An 18,013-nucleotide genomic window follows, 5' to 3' on the forward strand; every position below is an offset into this window, starting at 1 on the left:
CCCAGGATTTAGGAAGGGTCCACCTGCTGCTGTGGTGGAGGCTGGGACCAGGCCAGTCCCACAGGTCGGGGCTGTACATTGAGGGTCATGACAATGGTTGACCTGCAGGAAGTAGCTCGCTGATGCACCATGGCTTCCTCCCGACCTGGCTGCTGTTCTAGGTGCTTTATTCGGAGCCTGTCTTTAGATGTTCTCATTAAACCACAGCAGCAGACTGAGGCTAGTCCCCAATTTGCATAAAAAGAAACTAAGGCAGAAAGAGGTCACATCACCTTCCCAGGACCCCCATATTCCCTGAGTTAACAGCAAGAGACTGAGCCCCCAAATCCACAACACAGGCCACTGAGCACATTGTCCTCTCACAGCCAGGAACCAAAAAACTGTGCCCCTCAGGCCACCCTGGGACAGCACACCTCAGCTGGAGTCCCAGGCAGCAGTCCTAGAAACCTGTGGAGCAAGTGAGAATAATTCTGAGAGTCGTGAATGAGAGAGGCAACTGGCACCCTGGGCTCCTTGGGAGACCCAGAACCTTTGCAAAGCAAGAGCCTGCTTGATGGCGCCCCATGGCCCCTCTCGCCACACAGCCCTTTGCCTCCAAGAGAGAGCACTCATGGGTTGTGTGAACTAATGCATACCCTTGCACCATGGGGTCATGCTGCCATTCACCGAGTGGGACAGTGTGGCAGAGTGTGGCAGGAGCTGGTGGCTATGGGAGGCCTTGGCACCATGAGCCCCCAACAGACACTGGTTATTAGTGCTGGCTCCTCGTCAGGTGGCAAGCACTGAGTAACACTTTGGGGCCAGCCCAGTGGCCCAGGGCACTGTGAGTGTGTAAGTGGGACCTACAGCCGCTTATGACCTCAACTTCAACTCTTCACTATCCCCTACCAGCTGACACACACACACACACACACACACACACACACCACTTACTACTCCTTAATTGTCTCTGAAGGCTTCCAAACATAAAAGTTAGTGAGTGGGTTACTGGGGTGTGGGGGTGTGGGAGATGGGAAGTTGGCGTCTGTGCCATGCAGCCGCCTGACTCATAATAGTGCATGAGCCATTACCTCTCCTTAGCTGGTAGGGAAGTCGCGTGCCAGGGCCATCTCAGCCTCTTGCACCCATTCATTTCGGTCTTAATGATCTCTAGCTCATGTCAGTAAGTGTCTGTAGAGGGACTTGGAGGCGGGAGAGAAGGATGAGTAGGCGAGGGAGGGGCTGGAAGGAGCTGGATAAAGTGGGTTGGAAAGTGACGCGCTGTGGATTGTAAGCATTTGGAGCCCTGGGGAGGCAGAATGGAGGGAGGGGACTGCAGATACACCAGCTTCAGAGGAATAGAAGCCAGGTTCTCAGCTGATGTCTGCTTCAGGCCAAAGGCCTGCCTCCACCACCTACCAACATTGCCAGGTTTATCCAACCTTGAACCAGCAAGCAGGACCCCTCCCCCTGAGCTCTATGAACTGGGAAAAGAACCTGCCTTTCCTCTTTGGTGAGACTCTAACCAGTAAGAGAAAGATGAACTCCAGCAGGAGAGACTAAGGTTTGCTGGATAGCAGGACTTCCTGGCAGTGACATGCACCCTGTCCATATGAGGATGCGTTCACGCTCGGCTCCCTCCTCCAAAGGGCAGCCTGAGCGGAGACCAGGTGTTGTAGGCAATTAACAAAGGGTAGGCTGCCAGCCTGAGTAAGGGGGTTAAACAGGAAGACAGTCAGAGCCAAAGGGCCCTGCTAACCAGCACACTGGGCAGACAGGTCCTGAGCCTGCTGGGAAGGACCAGCCTCGGGGCAAGGTCATGAGTCAGTCATGTGTATGCTGAACAAAGGTGCTGCTTCTCATGGAAGTCCAGTGGGGAGAGATGGAGACAGTGTTACCTAGGGACAACACCTCTTTGGGGTACGGGCTGCCCAACTGGTGGGCGGGACTGTAGAGTGGTCTCCCTCCTAGCCCCTCATCTCTCTGCCCCTGCTTTACCCCAGCCCCTCCCAGAAATGGAATACAATGGCAACCCTGAGTCGGTGGGCTACAAGATCAAGTACAGCCGGTCCGACGGCCACGGCAAGACCCTGAGCCACATGGTACAGGACCGTGTGGAGCGGGAATACACCATTGAGGACCTGGAGGAATGGACAGAGTACCGCGTCCAGGTCCAGGCCTTCAACGCCATCGGAAGCGGGCCCTGGAGCCAGGCAGTGGTGGGCAGAACCAGGGAGTCAGGTACCACTGCCCTTCTTCAGGGACCACCCAAGAGCAGGCCACGCTGCAGCCATTTCTACAGATAGCTCAAGCCGCCATCCCATGTTCCACCCATGGCAGAGCACCCTGCCACACCCCTAGCCCCCCAGTATTGCCCTTCCCTGGGACAGCCCCCACTCTTGGGGAGTCCGTGGAATAATGAAGCAGTACTAGCTGTCCAAACATCCCACCCCACCCCCACCGCCCCGACATTCAGCTTTAACCCCAATACCCAACAGAAGGGTTTGATCTTAGAATATTCCAGAAATCTGTCTCTCCTAGGAGCCTAGAATGGGGTCATCATTCCTAGAATATGAGCCCTGATCCACAGGCAGCCCTCATTTATCCAATCTGTGGTTCACCATTCCTAGAATATGAGCCCTGATCCACAGGCAGCCCTCATTTATCCAATCTGTGGTTCACTGTCCTGTGGGGTTGTGTGCATGTGCATGTGTGTGTGTGCATGTGTGTGTGTTCCTTGATACTTTTTAACTGGCAGGTGTATCTTCTGGCTTCCTTGATCCCCCAGCTCTGCCCTCCTTCACCTTGCTGGATGGAAATGCAAGGTCATCCAAAGTTAGTCTAGAAGCAGGGTAGACTGAATTCCTGAGTTCAAGGCCAGCCAAGCTACATAGTGATACCCTGTCTGAAAAATAGGTGAAGGTAGACAGCAAGGTGGCTCAGCCGGTAGAATCATTTGTCATTCATGATGGCCTGAGTTTGATCCCCAGAATACATATAAAGGTGAAAGGAGAATCAATTAACTCTACAGTGTTGTCCTGCAAATACACACACTAAGGCATGCACACACACCCTCCACGCCCACCACAGACTCACACAGTAATAATAATAATAATAATAATAATAATAATAATAATAATAATAATAATAATAATAATTTGTAAAAGTTAATGAGCAGGAAACAATGAGGGAGGCCAGGCTGAGGATGTAATTCATTTGGTAGAGTGCTTGCCTAGCATGCCCTAGATTGCATCTCCCGCAGAAACTAGACATGGTAATTGAAACCACTAATCCCAGCACTTGGGAGTTAGAGGCAGGAGGATTGGACATTCAAGATCATTCCTGACAACATAGTGAATTCAAAGCCAGTACATGAGACCTTGTTTCACACCTTACATCCCCAGAACCGAAAGAGGGATGAAAAGCTGACCCCAGAAATCGCATCAGCAACATCCCCAGACCATCATAGGATCATTTGCCGCTGTGGTCTGCATGGGCTGTCTTTTCTCCCATGGAGCTGGTGACATGGAGCTGGCTTCTCGGTTGGCCCTGCATCTTGCTCCACTTACCACCACTGTAGAACTATTCTTGGGTCCTTATTCCTCTTCTTCCCCCCTCACTCCCACAGTCCCGTCCTCGGGTCCCACCAATGTCTCAGCGCTGGCCACCACCTCTAGCAGCATGCTGGTTCGCTGGAGCGAGATCCCGGAAGCAGATCGCAATGGCCTTGTGCTGGGCTACAAGGTAGGTGTCGGGATCAACGGGGGTGTGTAGCACCTTCTTCCCCAGGCCCCTCATCCAAGGTGACCTGTCCTTCTCTTCTTTCCCTTGGGTCTCTGCCTCACAGAGGAGGCACGGGGTATCTGCCTAGCCTCCCATCCATCAGTCACCATAGCAACCAGGAAGTCCTCCCTTAGGGGTAGGGAGACATTCTGTAAGTGACAAGGTCCTTCAGAATGTTCCCTCTTCCAGGGGCTGAGCTAGGAGCCCCAGATCGTATCCTCAGCTCTAAGGGAGCTGGTCCAGTTTCTGTGGTCTTCTAAAAGTCCTTTCCAAACTGTTCTGGGTCATGTGACCATGTGCCCATGTGGCCATGTGGCCTAGCCCTGGCCTGAAAGGTGAGAATTGTAGGATAATGTCTCCCTTGTGGGCCTACTAGCTGTACAGCCGAGTCTCCCCTTGTGTCTTAAGCCTTCCAAGAACAGTAGCTTTGCAACTGACCCTTTGGGGCCAAGCCCCTCCAAGGAACCAAGTGTGCCTGCCCCATGCCCCATCCACTCCTGGAAACGACTCCAGACAGAGTCTGGCTGGACCAGACCAGTGCTAAGGCCCTGGTCTGTGTTGGCAACGGCAGGTGAGGTACAAGGAGAAGGACTCGGACTCCCAGCCCCGGTTCTGGCTGGTGGAAGGCAACTCGTCTCGCAGTGCCCAGCTCACGGGCCTGGGCAAGTATGTGCTGTACGAGGTCCAGGTTCTGGCCTTCACACGCATTGGTGACGGCAGCCCCAGCCACCCTCCCATCCTGGAGCGGACGCTAGATGACGGTAAGTCTACATGCATCCCGGGGAGCCCAGAGGGCCCATCCCTCATACCCTGTCCCCCAAGGATCCCCAGTCTCAGGCTCCTCCTATGGAAAACGGGGTCATCGGAGGCTACCAACACACTGCAAGAGGATGATATTCATAGCCAGTAAGGGAAAACGGGGGGAAAGGACCAGGTGAGGACCATTGGATATCTCATGGCCCCTCTGTAGCACAAGTAAATAGTACAAAGATTTGGTGTTGGTTTTTATTTTGTTTTCACCTGGGGCAGATCTTGCTTTGAGCACAATCTGTGAGAGAGAAAGTCTTAATTCCTGGGCCTGAGCCACCTTCCTGTATGCAAGAGTGAGACCAGCAGGGCTCTGCATACTGCAGATCAGGCTGACAGAGGCCTCTACCCCTCCGTCCTCCTACACACAGCAAAATGGCCTGCCCACCACAAACATTTGCAAGGCCCAGACAAGTGCGGAAGGAAGCCCCAATACCGTATGTCTGTATAGTCTCACTATAAATCAAGCTAATGAGCTGTTAAATTAAATATGTTCTATCCTCCTGCCTTGACAAATATACCCACATAATGACCTAGAAGGCCAAGTCGGAGTTTACACATCTCATCTCCTTGACATTCTGGGCTGGAACGCAGTGTCACAGGAAGAGGGTCCCCTCCCCGTCACTAGGACCTTTCTCACTGTCCTCATCCACACTGTTCAGGCTCCAGCCCCCACCCCCAAACAGCTTTCCCTCAGCCATCCCCAGGGCACATAGGAGATCGATCTGGGTAACACGCCCACTCAGAGTCCGGGGGTACCCTTGGGCCCCCCTGGGCTTTTAAACGCCAGGATTCCAGAGCCCGTTATGGAGAGAGGTTTCCTGCAGGCTCATGATAAGTACTTTCCAATCCAAAGCACAGACCAGGCTGGGGTCTGCAAGGCCCTGGGTGAATGGATGAAGCCCTGACGGAGGCTGGGGGATCATTCCAGCACAGATTTAAAAACCAGTACAATTTAGAAAACCAAGAACTCCATGCCCATTCCAAGAGCCCATGCATGGACATATGGAGCTCAAGGAAACTGGAGTCTTGGGCCCCTCACCAAATAACTAAAGCCTGTTTGAGGGGTACACACACCTCACCTTCTAGGTTCTGTAAAATGACCCTGATTTTGAAGATAGATACTGTTTTGTGATCATTTGCTCAGAGGTATAGTATACATGAACTCAGTAAGCCAAGAGGCCGAGAGATTCCCCCTTCCTCACTAAGCTAATGAATCACACACACACACACACACACACACACACACACACACACACACACCTACCTCACCAGGGCTCAGCTGGGCCTGGACTGGGTTTGGGATGGAACAGCAGCCTCACCTTCTCCCTTCTGTCTCCTCCAGTCCCAGGCCCACCCATGGGCATCCTGTTTCCAGAGGTGAGAACCACGTCCGTGCGGCTCATCTGGCAGCCCCCCACAGCCCCCAATGGTATCATCCTGGGTAAGGCTGCACCCTTTCCTGTGCCCTTCCTAGGAAGGAAGGAGGAAATGGCATGATGGGTAAACGAAGCAGAGATGGGACAGGCCTGAGGAATGTCCTCAGCCCCTGAGGACTAGGATCATAAGTCAGTCATGGGGTTCACACCTGTAACCCCAGCACTTGAGAGGCAGAGGCGAGAGGATGGGGAGTTCAAGGCTGTCCTCTGAAGCCAGCAGACCTGAGTCCAGTCTGGGCTACATGACACCTGGTTTACTAGTTACAGAACACCATGAGCAAAAGCAGAGTTTATTTGGGCTTACAGTTCCAGAGGGGTAAGAGTCCATCAGGGAGGGGAGGGAGGCAGGGCAGCAAATGTCAGGCTTAGTGACAGAAGAGGAAGCTGAGAGATCACATCTTTAACAGGAAGCACAAATCAGAGAGAGAACCGGAGTAGAGTGAGGCTCTATCATTTCCAAGTCCAACTCTAGTGATGTGCCTCCTCCAGCAAGGCCACACCTCCTAAACATCCCCAAACAGTGCCACCACCTGAGGAGCAAGTGTTCAAAAACCTGAGCTTGTAGGAGACCTTTCTCACTCAAACCACTACACCACCTCAAAAAAAAAAAATGAATAAAAAGAAATCTGAAGAGCCAAGAGTGATGATGTGCATTGTGTAATCCCAGCTCTCAAGAGGGAAAGGCAAGGGGCGTGCTGCAAATTTGAGGCCAGATTGGTCAATATAGCAAGTTTTAACTTAGCAAGATGTGCAGATCAGGACCCTCTCTCAAAGTGATGATGCTGGTGGTGCTGTTGCTGTTGCTGGTGCTGGTGATTAGGGTGATGATGGGGTGGTAATAGTGATGATAGTCCTGGTAGTCATGGTGATGATAATGGTGATGATGATGATGGTAGTGATAATATCTTGGCCTTCATCCTCACTTCTTTTCCTGTTGTTGTGATAAAATACCCTAGCAAAAGCAACTGAAGGGAGAGAGGACTCATTTGACTCACAATTCCAGGTTAGAGCCTGCCATTGTCAGGGAAGTGACAGCCTCAGGAGCTCAAGGAGCTAGTCACATCACAGTCACAGTCAAGAGCAGAGCCATGAACCAGTGCATGCTCACACACAGCTGGCCCTCCCCCACCCACAGAGTGTCTACAATCAAGATAGGTCTTCCCAAATCAGTTAATGTAATCAAGACAGTCCCTCACAGGAATTCCCGGAAACCTGCCTCCTAGGTGAAGAGTTGTCAAGTAATATTGGCAATCAGTCTTGTTTCTCCTGATAGAACTCTGAGCCCATCACAATATCTGCAGGAGAGCAAGGTCAAGGTTTAGCTCTCTTAAGAACTATGCATTGTCTTTATCATTCCCAGTGCCTCCAGCTGGTTCCTCACCAGATTTCCATCTAGTAAATTTTGGCCAAGCAAGATTCCCTCAACATTCACACACACATGTAACACACACACACACATACAAAGGCTTGAGGAGTTCTAGGCCAGCCTATACAGCCTAGCAAGGAGACCTTGTCTTAATAATAATAATAATAATAATAATAATAATAATAATAATAGTCGGGCGGTGGCAGCGCACGCACTTAATCCCAGCACTTGGGAGGCAGAGGTAGGCAGATCTCTGTGAGTTCAAGGCCTGCCTGGGCTACAGAATGAGATCCAGGACAGGCTCCAAAACTGCACAGAGAAACCCTGTCTTAAAAAACCAAATAATTATAATAATGATGATGATGATGATAATAATAGATGATAACAGTAATAGTTTTAAAAAGAATGAACTGGGCCTGGAGAAATGAGTCAGTGGTTTTTAATTAAATTAAATAAACTCCTGAATATAGACACCAAAGGTGCCTTGGCCTACCTGTACCTCTCTGTTGGGCTTGCGCAGCACTAGTCCTGGAGGAATGGCATATTACCTGAGAAGATAACATGATGGAGGATGTCAAGTCCTCTGGACTAGACAGCCTTGGGCTGGTGCTTCAGAGCCCCCACTAGCTAACAGGTGACTTGGCCTCTCTCCTCCTCGTGTGGACTAATCGAGGGGTCTGAGACACCGTGCACTGAACTCCTTATGCCCACCAAAGGCCACCTCCCTCAACCACAGCGGAAGGTGTAAAGGTGACCGGAAGAGTATCACACAGCCAAACGAGGGCCAGGGAGGCCTGACTGCAGGTGCTGCTGAGCCGCGTAGGGATGGACCAGTCCTCTTACAGGGCGCTGCGGCTGCTTGTCTGCTGTCCATCACGGCCCTTTGCCTTTCTTCCCCACAGCCTACCAGATCACACACCGGCTCAACGCCACCACAGCCAACACCGCCACAGTGGAAGTCCTGGCCCCCAGTGCCCGCCAGTACATGGCCACAGGCCTCAAGCCAGAGTCTGTCTACCTGTTCCGTATCACAGCCCAGACCCGAAAAGGCTGGGGAGAGGCTGCTGAAGCCTTGGTGGTGACCACAGAGAAGAGAGGTAACTGCCCGTGGGACTGGGGGCGCGGGGCTGGGGAGCAGAGAAGAGGGGCTTTGTAGCCCACGCAGGGGCTTAGCACCCCTCCTAGTGGGTGGCTGGGATAAGCAGTGAGGAGCCATGTTACTTTAGTCTACAATGGAGAACGGGCTCCCATACTGGAGTCAAGGCCAGTGAAAGATCATGCCATCTTACAAAACTCAACTGAATTTCCCAGGATCCTACTCTACTCTGGGTTTCTAAAAGACAGGTTGAAGCTGAGGTATAGCTCAATGCAAAGAGTGCTTGCCTGGCATGCATGAAGCCCTGGGTTCAAGTCCCAGCACTGCATAAACCAGATGTGGTGATGCATGCCTGTAATCCTAGCACTTGAGAGGTCCAAGCAGGAAAATCGGGAGTTCAAGGTCATCCTCAACTACATAGCAAGTTTGAGGCCCACCTAGGATATATGGGACACTGGCAAAAATAAATAAATAAATAAAAATGAATAATACTAAAGAAGTGGTTGATGACCATCACCCACCCCCCGCCCCCTCCCAATCCCCTTCTAGCCTTGTCCCGCTGGGCTAGAGCCTGGAGACTAGGCTGCCACTACCTTACTGCCCTGAGCAGGCACCTTGACTGAGAGTGGGTTCCCTAGATGCCAGCCTGAGCCCCCAAATAGTTAAAGGTGATTTGTTAGAAAATGTTCCCAAGGGGGAAAAAAACAGTAAGACAGTGGATTTCCTCTAAGGGCTTCTTTGCTCTTAGGGTATGTGGGGCAACATCCATATACCTCTGGGTTACCCTAGTTGGAGGAAGATGCTCCTGGCACTGAGCAGGTTGCTGGGGGTGGGGGGGCTCCGCAAAGCGTCCTGCAGTCACAAAGCTACCCCACCACCAAGAAGCATCAAGGCCAAGGCCAAGAACACTGAGGCTTGGAAGCCTGCCATCTGGGGTAGGAAAGTAGCTAATGAAAAGGGGAAGTGGAGCAGGGGGATGGTGGGAATGAATTCCCACAGGGAAGCATGGCTCACTCCCACTCCATCAGGCACAATGCAGGCCCCGTCTCTGTCACTAGCAGAAGCAAATGTGGCAACTCCTCCATCAGGGGCTGTCATGAGCGGCATGAGTCTCCAGGCACCCAGGGCTCTGGAAGCTGAGGGCAGGTCTCACCTGAGGACTCATGTGTTGACTGCTGGCAGAAACCGTACAAGGCTCACAAACGTGGAAGTGAGAGAGAGAGGAGGTGTCTGTCCCAAGTTCAGGACACCTCCTCCCTGTCCATGAGAAAAGACACTACCACCCTGCTCAGGCTGTCACACCGTCTCACCTGTTCCCCGCCCTGCCTTCCAGACCGCCCGCAGCCCCCTAGCAAGCCTGTGGTGCAGCAGGAAGACGTGAAGGCTCGCAGCGTGCTGCTGTCCTGGGAGCCAGGCAGCGATGGGCTCTCCCCAGTGCGTTACTACACCATCCAGACGCGGGAGCTGCCCAGTGGCAGGTGGGCGCTGCACTCGGCCTCTGTGAGCCACAATGCCTCTGCCTTCACTGTGGACAGGTAAGGCGGGGTCCTCACCCACTCCTCTGCCCCCTTCTCTGCTGGAGACAGTGCCTCGAGTGATCGACCCTTGCAGGAGGGAGGGGGCCGGTTTCTGAGAGCATCTTCAGCGGGTCACCCAAGCCTTCCTTCACTCACCCCACCAGGCACACTCACCCCTTCCAGCTCTCTCCTCCTCCCTGGGAAGCCCATTAAGGCTACCTCTTAATTATCTGTGGAGCCTGCCAGGCCCCCTTAGCGAAGCGCTTGCCATCCTTCATTAGCGATTCTCCCGACAGCCCGTGTCCTCCTCCTATCTCTAATAGGGGTATGAAGCTCCTCTCCAAAACTCTGGCCTCAGTCTAATCCCCAGTGGTTATATTTTTTGTATTCCAGTCAACGTGACCTGGAAGTTGAGCAAGCCTTTCCTCCCCGCTCCCCGAGCCCTGTAAATCAAGAAGAAAGATGTTTATTAGGAAGAAAATGAGGCTCATAGAGACAACTGGCTTCCTCTCTAGGGAATTCCACCCCCACCCCCACCCCCCCAAAAAATTCCTAACTTTAGGAAAGGAAGTACAGCTTGCAGGGGACCATGCATGCGATTGTGGGGAGAGGGAGGTATGAATGTTTTTGGTTTGGGTTTTGGTTCTGAGACAAGGTTTCTCTATGTAATAGCCTTGGCTGTCCTGGAACTCACTCTGTAGATCAGGCTGGCCTCGAACTCACAGATATCCCCCTGCTTCTGCCTCCCGAGTGCTGGGATTAAAGGCATGGGCTGGTGGCTTTATTCAAACTGCCCAGCGTCAATGTTTTCATGGCCACCAAAGCACGGGTAAACATGAGCCTGGAAATGTGTGGCTTATCATTACAACGAAAAGCAGCCTAAGCAGGGATGGTATGGGGCCTGGCCTGGGCACTCAGCATCTTACTGGGCCTGTCCCAGTGTGTCCCCTTCCCTAGGCTTCATGTTTCCATCTGCGTGGTGTGTCAGCACCCATGTCCCCCTTTCCCCCTGGCTCCCCTCTTCCAGCAGGGATAGATAGGACCCCACCATGGAAGTGTGTGGGGACCGGGTCTTGAGGGACACTGTGTCAGACTTGTCGTCACTGTGACAGACTCCTGGAGGAAGCAACTTAAAGGGGAAGGCTTGTTTGGGGACACAGCCTTAGAGGTTTCAGCCTGAAGCCAGCTGGGTCTGTCACTTTGGGCACAGTGAAAACAGCATGTGACAGAGGCCCATGGTGACCAGGACACAGGACATAAGATGTACCCTCTGATGCTCTGTCCCCAGCGATGCACTTCCTCTACCAAGGCCCCACTTCCTGAAATTTCCACTTCTCAAACGACAGTCACAGCAGTGGGGAACAAATCTTCAACACGGGAGCCCGTGGGGGATTGTTCATGCTCAAGTCATAGTTGACACCTCGGTCATTGGCCCCCAATTCCCTCCACAGACTCAAGCCCTTCACATCCTACAAGTTCCGAGTGAAAGCGACCAATGACATCGGGGACAGCGAGTTCAGTGAGGAGTCAGAGTCGCTGACCACCCTGCAGGCCGGTCAGTGCCACCTCCCTGCTTGGGCCTCTGGCTCTTGACCCTGCTTGCTTCCTGGGCAGGAAGTGTTCTTCCGTGGGAGGGGCCTCTGAAGGTGAGAGGGGGCTCACCAGACCTGCTCGGCCTGCTGCCTCCAGGCCAGAATGCCTAGAGGTTTGGAACAAAAGGGATTTTGTCTAGGGCTCAGGGTCCCAAACTCAGCTTGAAATTTGAGTGTAATTCTTCTCTGATGTCCCCCCAGATAGCAGCAAGTGGGAGATGCCCACCTCGACCCGGCATCTAACAGAAACCTAAGTTCTATGGCTTTGAGGGGTTCCAAGACTCTGGGTTAGGCTAAGGTCAGGCCCCCAGTTCACCCTGGCTGTTTGCTCTGGGGAAAGTGGTAGGTGTCCAGGGAACTTACCCAGGACCTACCTAGGCATCAATGTCGGCAGAATCTGGTCCCTGTGTGTTCCTGGGTGGGACTGACTTTCCCAGCCCCCAGAGTCCACTGTTCTGCCTCTCTCCACAGCCCCAGATGAGGCACCCACCATCCTGTCGGTGACACCCCACACCACCACCTCTGTGCTAATCCGATGGCAGGTACGGCTACGTGGACAGGGCGGGTTCATTTCCAAGGACTCGAATAAGTTCTCGACTGAGACCAAAAACTCTACCAGTCCCCACCAGAGCTGCCTTTGCCTCTGTTCTATACCCCCCAGAGCACAGAGAAAGACATGAGAGATCTAGGCATGTGCACAGAGCACTAGAAACATGTGTGTCCACACATGCACACACTCCACCTCTGGATACACATACCAGGCAGATGAACACAGACTGAGGGGGCGGCGAGTTGTGTGGCCGGAGATCACACAGCTCAAATGACAGGGTTAGTTTCATGACCCCAGGTCTGCTGAACCTGTGTACGGAAAAGCACCTGGAGGCTATGAGGACCCCCCCCAAAGGCTCCACAAAGCCCAGACATAGAGGTCAGTGACAGGCTTCCTGACAGAGACCTGTGACCCTCATCATGAGTGGTGTCCCCTTGTCTAGGTAGAGTCTCTCCCAGCTGCCTGCTCTTTGGTTTGCACTATTGGTTCTACCAGGGCCGGAGGCAACCTCATCAATCAGGCTGCCCATGCATTCTCTGAAGTCTAGCCTTGGGCTCAGTAGGTCACCCACAGAAGCCCCCCCCCCAAAAAAAAAAAGGCTAGCTCCTGTCCCTACTTCTTGGGATCTGAGGAACTGGCCCTAGCAGCAATCCTTGTACAACTGAAGTCTGGGATTCTAGAGGGGACACCTCCTAAGTGGACCTGGCAGCCGTACATGAGCCAGAGGAGGCTGGAGCAGATGGGATACCCTGACAAAAGGGCCAGGCGATGCCCATGGCAGCCAGGGAAGCAATTAAGAAGCTAATAAAAAGCCTGAACCATTTCAACAGATTTCTTAAAGGAGGTATCATAAAGAAAATAGTTTCCACTTGGCAGAAAGCCTGTTCTCCAGCTCAGCCGAGGACAGGAGCAGAAAGCAAAGGAGGAAAGAAGGGCCGTGCACACGGGCGTGCTCATCCTTACACAGGCTGTAGTGTAGGCAGAGGGCTCAGTTCCTGGGAAACACCAGGAAGTGCTGGCTGGGTGCTCCTCAGAGCAACAGCCCCAGGGAGGCCAGATGTGAGTCACAGAGTTCCCGGACAAGCAATGGCTGGTGACTGCAGAGGTGTGTCTTCCGGTCTTCTCGCCGCTGTGTGACCATGGGCCAGTACCTTCATGTCTCTGAGTGCGTTTCCTGCTCGGCTAAAGAGGGGATGCATGGTGATTCCTGCCCTTCCCCACCTCAGAGGGAATGTAGCAACCTCTCTGAAAATGCCCCCAAGCCATCCCAGTTTCTTTTTCTGGTTGAGACAGTCCTGGCTCTGTGGTCGCAGGAGATGTGGTGGGCAGAGAGGGTGGAGGGAGATAAGCAGTCAAGGGCCCTCCCCACGTTTGACCCTCATACCTGTAGCCTCCGGCTGAGGACAAGATCAATGGCATCCTCTTGGGCTTTCGAATCCGGTACCGAGAGCTGCTCTACGAAGGGCTGAGAGGCTTCACTCTTCGAGGCATCAACAACCCTGGGGCCAAGTGGGCTGAGCTCACCTGTAAGTAGTCACCATGGGGTCTTGGGGAGGGGAGGGGTAGGCATGCTCACCTCCCTGCTCTGAAGCTCCCAGTTTCCTTGAGTCTGCTAACCTGCAACCCCTGCCTCCCCCTCCTTTGTGTTCATCCCCTTACCCCAGTCCCTCACTTGCTAAGCATTTATTGAGCACCTACTGCATATTCCCAGGCACTATGGGCACACACCAGTGGTTAAGCAGACAAGGGTCCCTGACCTCTCAGATCAGTCTGATGGAGGAAGAATCAGGCATTCAATACTTAAACCCTGAAACAGATGTCAAGGGTCATGGGCATGACAGTATGGGAGAATGTTCCAGAAGAGTTCCAAAGGACTCTCTTGACATGGAAGGATGATCCCAGGTTAGGCAGGCAACTGTGTGGAGGGAGGAGCCACCAGCTTAGAAAGACCATCAGCCTGGCGATCTAGACCCCACCAAGGACAACAGTCAAGACCCCCACCTATTCCTCCGCAAGTCAACACCCAGCCCTAGGGCCAAAGAAGCCAGCCTTCAAGTATAGGAGAAGGAGAGAAAAGAGGGGACGTTCAGATGGAAATCCCAGGAATAGAGGACGCTGGGAAAGTCATGAGCAAGAGAAGGGTGTGCGTGAATGTTGGGTTTGGAGGACACACAGGGAGCATGGAGGCGATGGCCTGGCTGTAGGAGGCATGGGGGGACAGAGTCAAGGAGGTTGATGTGTTAACATATCGAAAGAGCATGAGGCCGAGCCAGGGAGGCAGGCTAGGTGTGCCGTGGACGTGGGTTCCACGGGGCTCCACGTCTGTTTGAGGAGAGGAGAGGGAGGCAAGCAGGAAAGAGGAGAGCGTATAGAAGATGAGGAGCGGGGACCACACTGTTCACCAAAAGAGAAGTCAGGCAGCCTAGGTCCCTGTGGCCTCTGGCGCTACATCCCACCCATATCTCCTCAACTTATGGAGCCGTAGCTTCCGGGGATGTTCACAGACAACAAAATGATTGAACATGGAGTGAGAAGATATTAAAAGAAACCCATAGAAATACCCAACCCAACAGCTCATGTTCTTTCCTTATCTTTTTATTTATTTTGGCCAATGTCTGCCTATGGCTGTGATTTTTATATGGCCTGCTTCTAATTCACCCATATTTCTTGACAATAAAATTGTTTCTGGTTCATATGAGAAAATTGACGATGCCAGTATTTCACCGCAGTTTGCCAAGAGCTCCAAAATGAAACCTGGGAGCCAGTGGGATGAGAAGGTCCCCCAGAACTGTCCCCAGGGTTGGGAGGCTCTGAGGGGCTCCCTCACGGTCAGTGTAGATCAAGACAGGAACAACAATGTTTTAGGATCTACCCTCTCCCCAGTTCCCATCTTGGACCCCTGACTCAGCACCAGGAATTGGAAGCAGTCCCCCCCCCCCCGCCTGCTCCATTGCCAACCTTGTCTTCCCATCCCAGGCCTGGTTGGTTCCCGGTGGGTGGGATGCCTGTGTACACTAACCTCTGTCTGCTGTCTCCCTGGCCTCTCACCTCCTGCCCCCCAGCCCTGTACTCCATGCGGAACCTGACCCGGCCCAGCCTCACGCAGTACGAGCTGGACAGTAAGTCCCCTTGCATGGTGGTTCATCGTGGCCCAGGCCTCCTGGGATGGGCTGGGGAGGGGGTCCTCACGAACACCTAGACCCAGGCCAACTAGGTCCCCGCTGGGTTGCTTTCTGTTGCTGTGATAAAGACTGTGACAAAACGCAACTTGAGGTGGAAAGGGTTTGTTTGACCTTCACATCCATCGTCCAGCACCAAGGGAAGCCACGCAGGAACTCAAGCAGAAGCCATGGAGGAACGTTCCTGGCTTGCTCTCCATGGCTTGCTCAGTCTGCTTGCTTACACCACCCAGGACCACCTGCCCAGGGGTGGCACCACCCACAGTGAGCTGGTCCCTCCCACATTAACCATTGATTAGGAAAATGGCCCCTCTGTAGTTATCTACAGGCCAATCTGATGGAGGCATTTTCTGAAATGAGGTTCCCTCTTCCCAGATGACTCTAGCTGTGTCTAGCCAGCATACCCACTTCAATTCTAGGACCACCTATAACACATATGTGTGAGCACGGAAAGCAGGCCGTGTTCTGGAAGAGACTCCTCCAAGCCTTCCCTATACGTGCTGAGTAGTAAAGTATAGACTTGAGTGGATGAGGGGGCAGCAAGTCAACAGTAGGAGGTAAAGCACACTACAGGGCAGGTAGGCGGGCGTCCATGGCTGTTACCTGACTTGACCCGGGTAAGGCATGTTGGCCCTCGCTGTCCCTCTAGCCCTGTCTGAAGCTCCTGTACGTGTGTGAGGCAGGTTCTACACACACACACACACACATACACACACACACACACACACACACACACACACACACACACGACCTTCTGATCAGGAAAAACCAACCTCAGAGTCTAGACTGCCCTTCTCTCCTCAGCGTGAGCCTACTCCATGACAGAACTGCCACCCTGGGGAACAGAGTGGGAGGGAGACAGGGACAGCAGAGGACAGAGGATGGGAGGACATGCTGGCCACCAGGAACAGGGATCACGTCTCCCATCCAGGATGACAGAGCCCAGATTCTTGCAGCAGCTTGGGTTCACCAGGCACCCTCTGGCCGCTCCCCACCCCACCCCCAAGCACTTCAGACTCGACTGACCCTTGGGATTTCTTGACTCAGAATTCGCAGTCCATAAGCACTTCCCTCTAGGACTGAGCCAGTGGAGGTGGGGACGGTGGAGTACAACTCAGTGGTAAAGCTTGTGCTCAGCCTTGGAGAGACCCTGGGTTCACTCCCTGGCCCCAAAAGAGTGGGGGCTGGGGGGGGAGCTAGTGAATGGGGGTAGATGTGGACACAGCAGGGACATGGATGAAATGGTTTACATCTGCCATCGCGGGAAGGTCCAGGGAGGCCAGCACTGTTAATAAGGCCTTCCTCAGTCTCAACACTATTCACTTGGAGATTCAGTTGTCGTTATGACCCTAGAGCAGGAGGTTGCTTTATGTCACAAATTCTATTGGCAGGGTACAGCCCAGGCATCTAAGGTGCATTGACTCTTACCCATTTCCTCCCCCAGTGTCACATGGGGCACTAGATGGCAGATGTTCCTCCTCCCTTCCCTGTAGCTCCAGCCTCCGTGGAGAACTCCTTCCATGGGCTCTGTGACCTCTGTGTCCCTGACCCCCAACTCTTGCCCGTAGATCTGAGCAAGCACAAGCGTTATGAGATCCGGATGAGTGTGTACAATGCCGTGGGTGAGGGACCCTTGAGCCCACCACAAGAGGTCTTTGTTGGGGAGGCAGGTGAGTAAGCCCTCAGGAGTCCCAGGTACTCATCCAGGGCCCCCCCTCCCTGCCCGCCCTAAGCCACCTCCTCTTCCTAGCCTACACCCTTGAATACTCACTCACCAACCTTCATGCCCTCCAGTGCCCACGGCAGCACCACAGAACGTGGCCATCCACAGTGCCACAGCCACACAGCTAGATGTGACCTGGGAGCCACCCCCACTGGACAGCCAGAATGGAGACATCCAAGGATACAAGGTATGGGTGATCTGGCAGAGGAATGGGGTGCAGAGGGCCAAAGGGGTGGGGAGGGCTGGGTGAGCGAAAGGAAGTCCCAGGCCCTTCCTGCTCACAGCCAGGTGTTCACCCTCAGGCTCCACTGCACACCTGTGGCCTTGCACAGCTGACAGAAATACTGTAGAGCTGTAGAATATTTACATTCTGAGGCAGGCTGAGCTTGATCCGAAGAACTCAGACCACACCTCGGCTTATTCTGCTCTAAGGCACACAATGCCCAACTCCACCACCTCCAGCCCCGCAGTCACTTCAGATTTCTGAGGAGTAGGGGCTGGAGATGTAGCTTAATTGGTAGAGTGCTTGCTTCGAATGCACAAAGCCCCAGCTTCAATCCATAGCACTGTGTAAACCAGATGTGGTGATTTATGCAACCCCAGCACTCAGGAGGTAGACAGAGAAGGATTGGAGTTCAAGGTCAACCTGGACTTTATAGTAAGTTTGAGGGCAGCCTAGGCTACATGAGACTCTGTCTCAAAAAAAAAAAAAAAAAAAAAAAAAAAAAAAAAAAAAAAACACCTGTGGCTTCTTAGGCCCAGTTAGTGATTAGATGATCAGTTTGCAAAGCACTGCTGGAAATATTTGAAAATCTGCCCAAAGGTCATCTCTGATTCAGGATGCTGTGTTATAGTGGGGTTCATTTTGCAGCGCCTTCTAAACCCTTGCAGCTTGCTGAAGGCCTGGGAAGCTGCTACATTGTGGCCATTAATGTCCATTTTATATGGATGAGGAAACTGTAGCCCAGCTTGATGTAGTCTG

At 53.0% G+C, this 18,013-nt stretch overlaps 1 protein-coding gene across 2 annotated transcripts in view; it reads left to right on the forward strand.

The window, feature by feature from the left end:
• Positions 1-18,013, forward strand: part of Sdk2 (sidekick cell adhesion molecule 2) — a 287,113-nt gene that overhangs the window by 227,477 nt on the left and 41,623 nt on the right. The window contains exons 25-36 of one of the 2 annotated variants that reach the window (XM_028865305.2): positions 1,983-2,220; positions 3,608-3,723; positions 4,334-4,523; positions 5,915-6,013; positions 8,277-8,471; positions 9,804-10,005; positions 11,439-11,542; positions 12,051-12,121; positions 13,520-13,655; positions 15,192-15,248; positions 16,877-16,978; positions 17,103-17,218. In XM_028865305.2, the coding sequence (XP_028721138.1) occupies positions 1,983-2,220; positions 3,608-3,723; positions 4,334-4,523; positions 5,915-6,013; positions 8,277-8,471; positions 9,804-10,005; positions 11,439-11,542; positions 12,051-12,121; positions 13,520-13,655; positions 15,192-15,248; positions 16,877-16,978; positions 17,103-17,218 (1,626 nt within the window). The remainder of the gene's footprint in view (positions 1-1,982; positions 2,221-3,607; positions 3,724-4,333; positions 4,524-5,914; positions 6,014-8,276; positions 8,472-9,803; positions 10,006-11,438; positions 11,543-12,050; positions 12,122-13,519; positions 13,656-15,191; positions 15,249-16,876; positions 16,979-17,102; positions 17,219-18,013) is intronic. The other variant, XM_028865306.2, reaches the window with a different exon arrangement.

The sequence above is a fragment of the Peromyscus leucopus genome, chromosome 8b (assembly GCF_004664715.2).
Source record: "Peromyscus leucopus breed LL Stock chromosome 8b, UCI_PerLeu_2.1, whole genome shotgun sequence".
In the NCBI taxonomy this organism is placed as follows: domain Eukaryota; kingdom Metazoa; phylum Chordata; class Mammalia; order Rodentia; family Cricetidae; genus Peromyscus; species Peromyscus leucopus.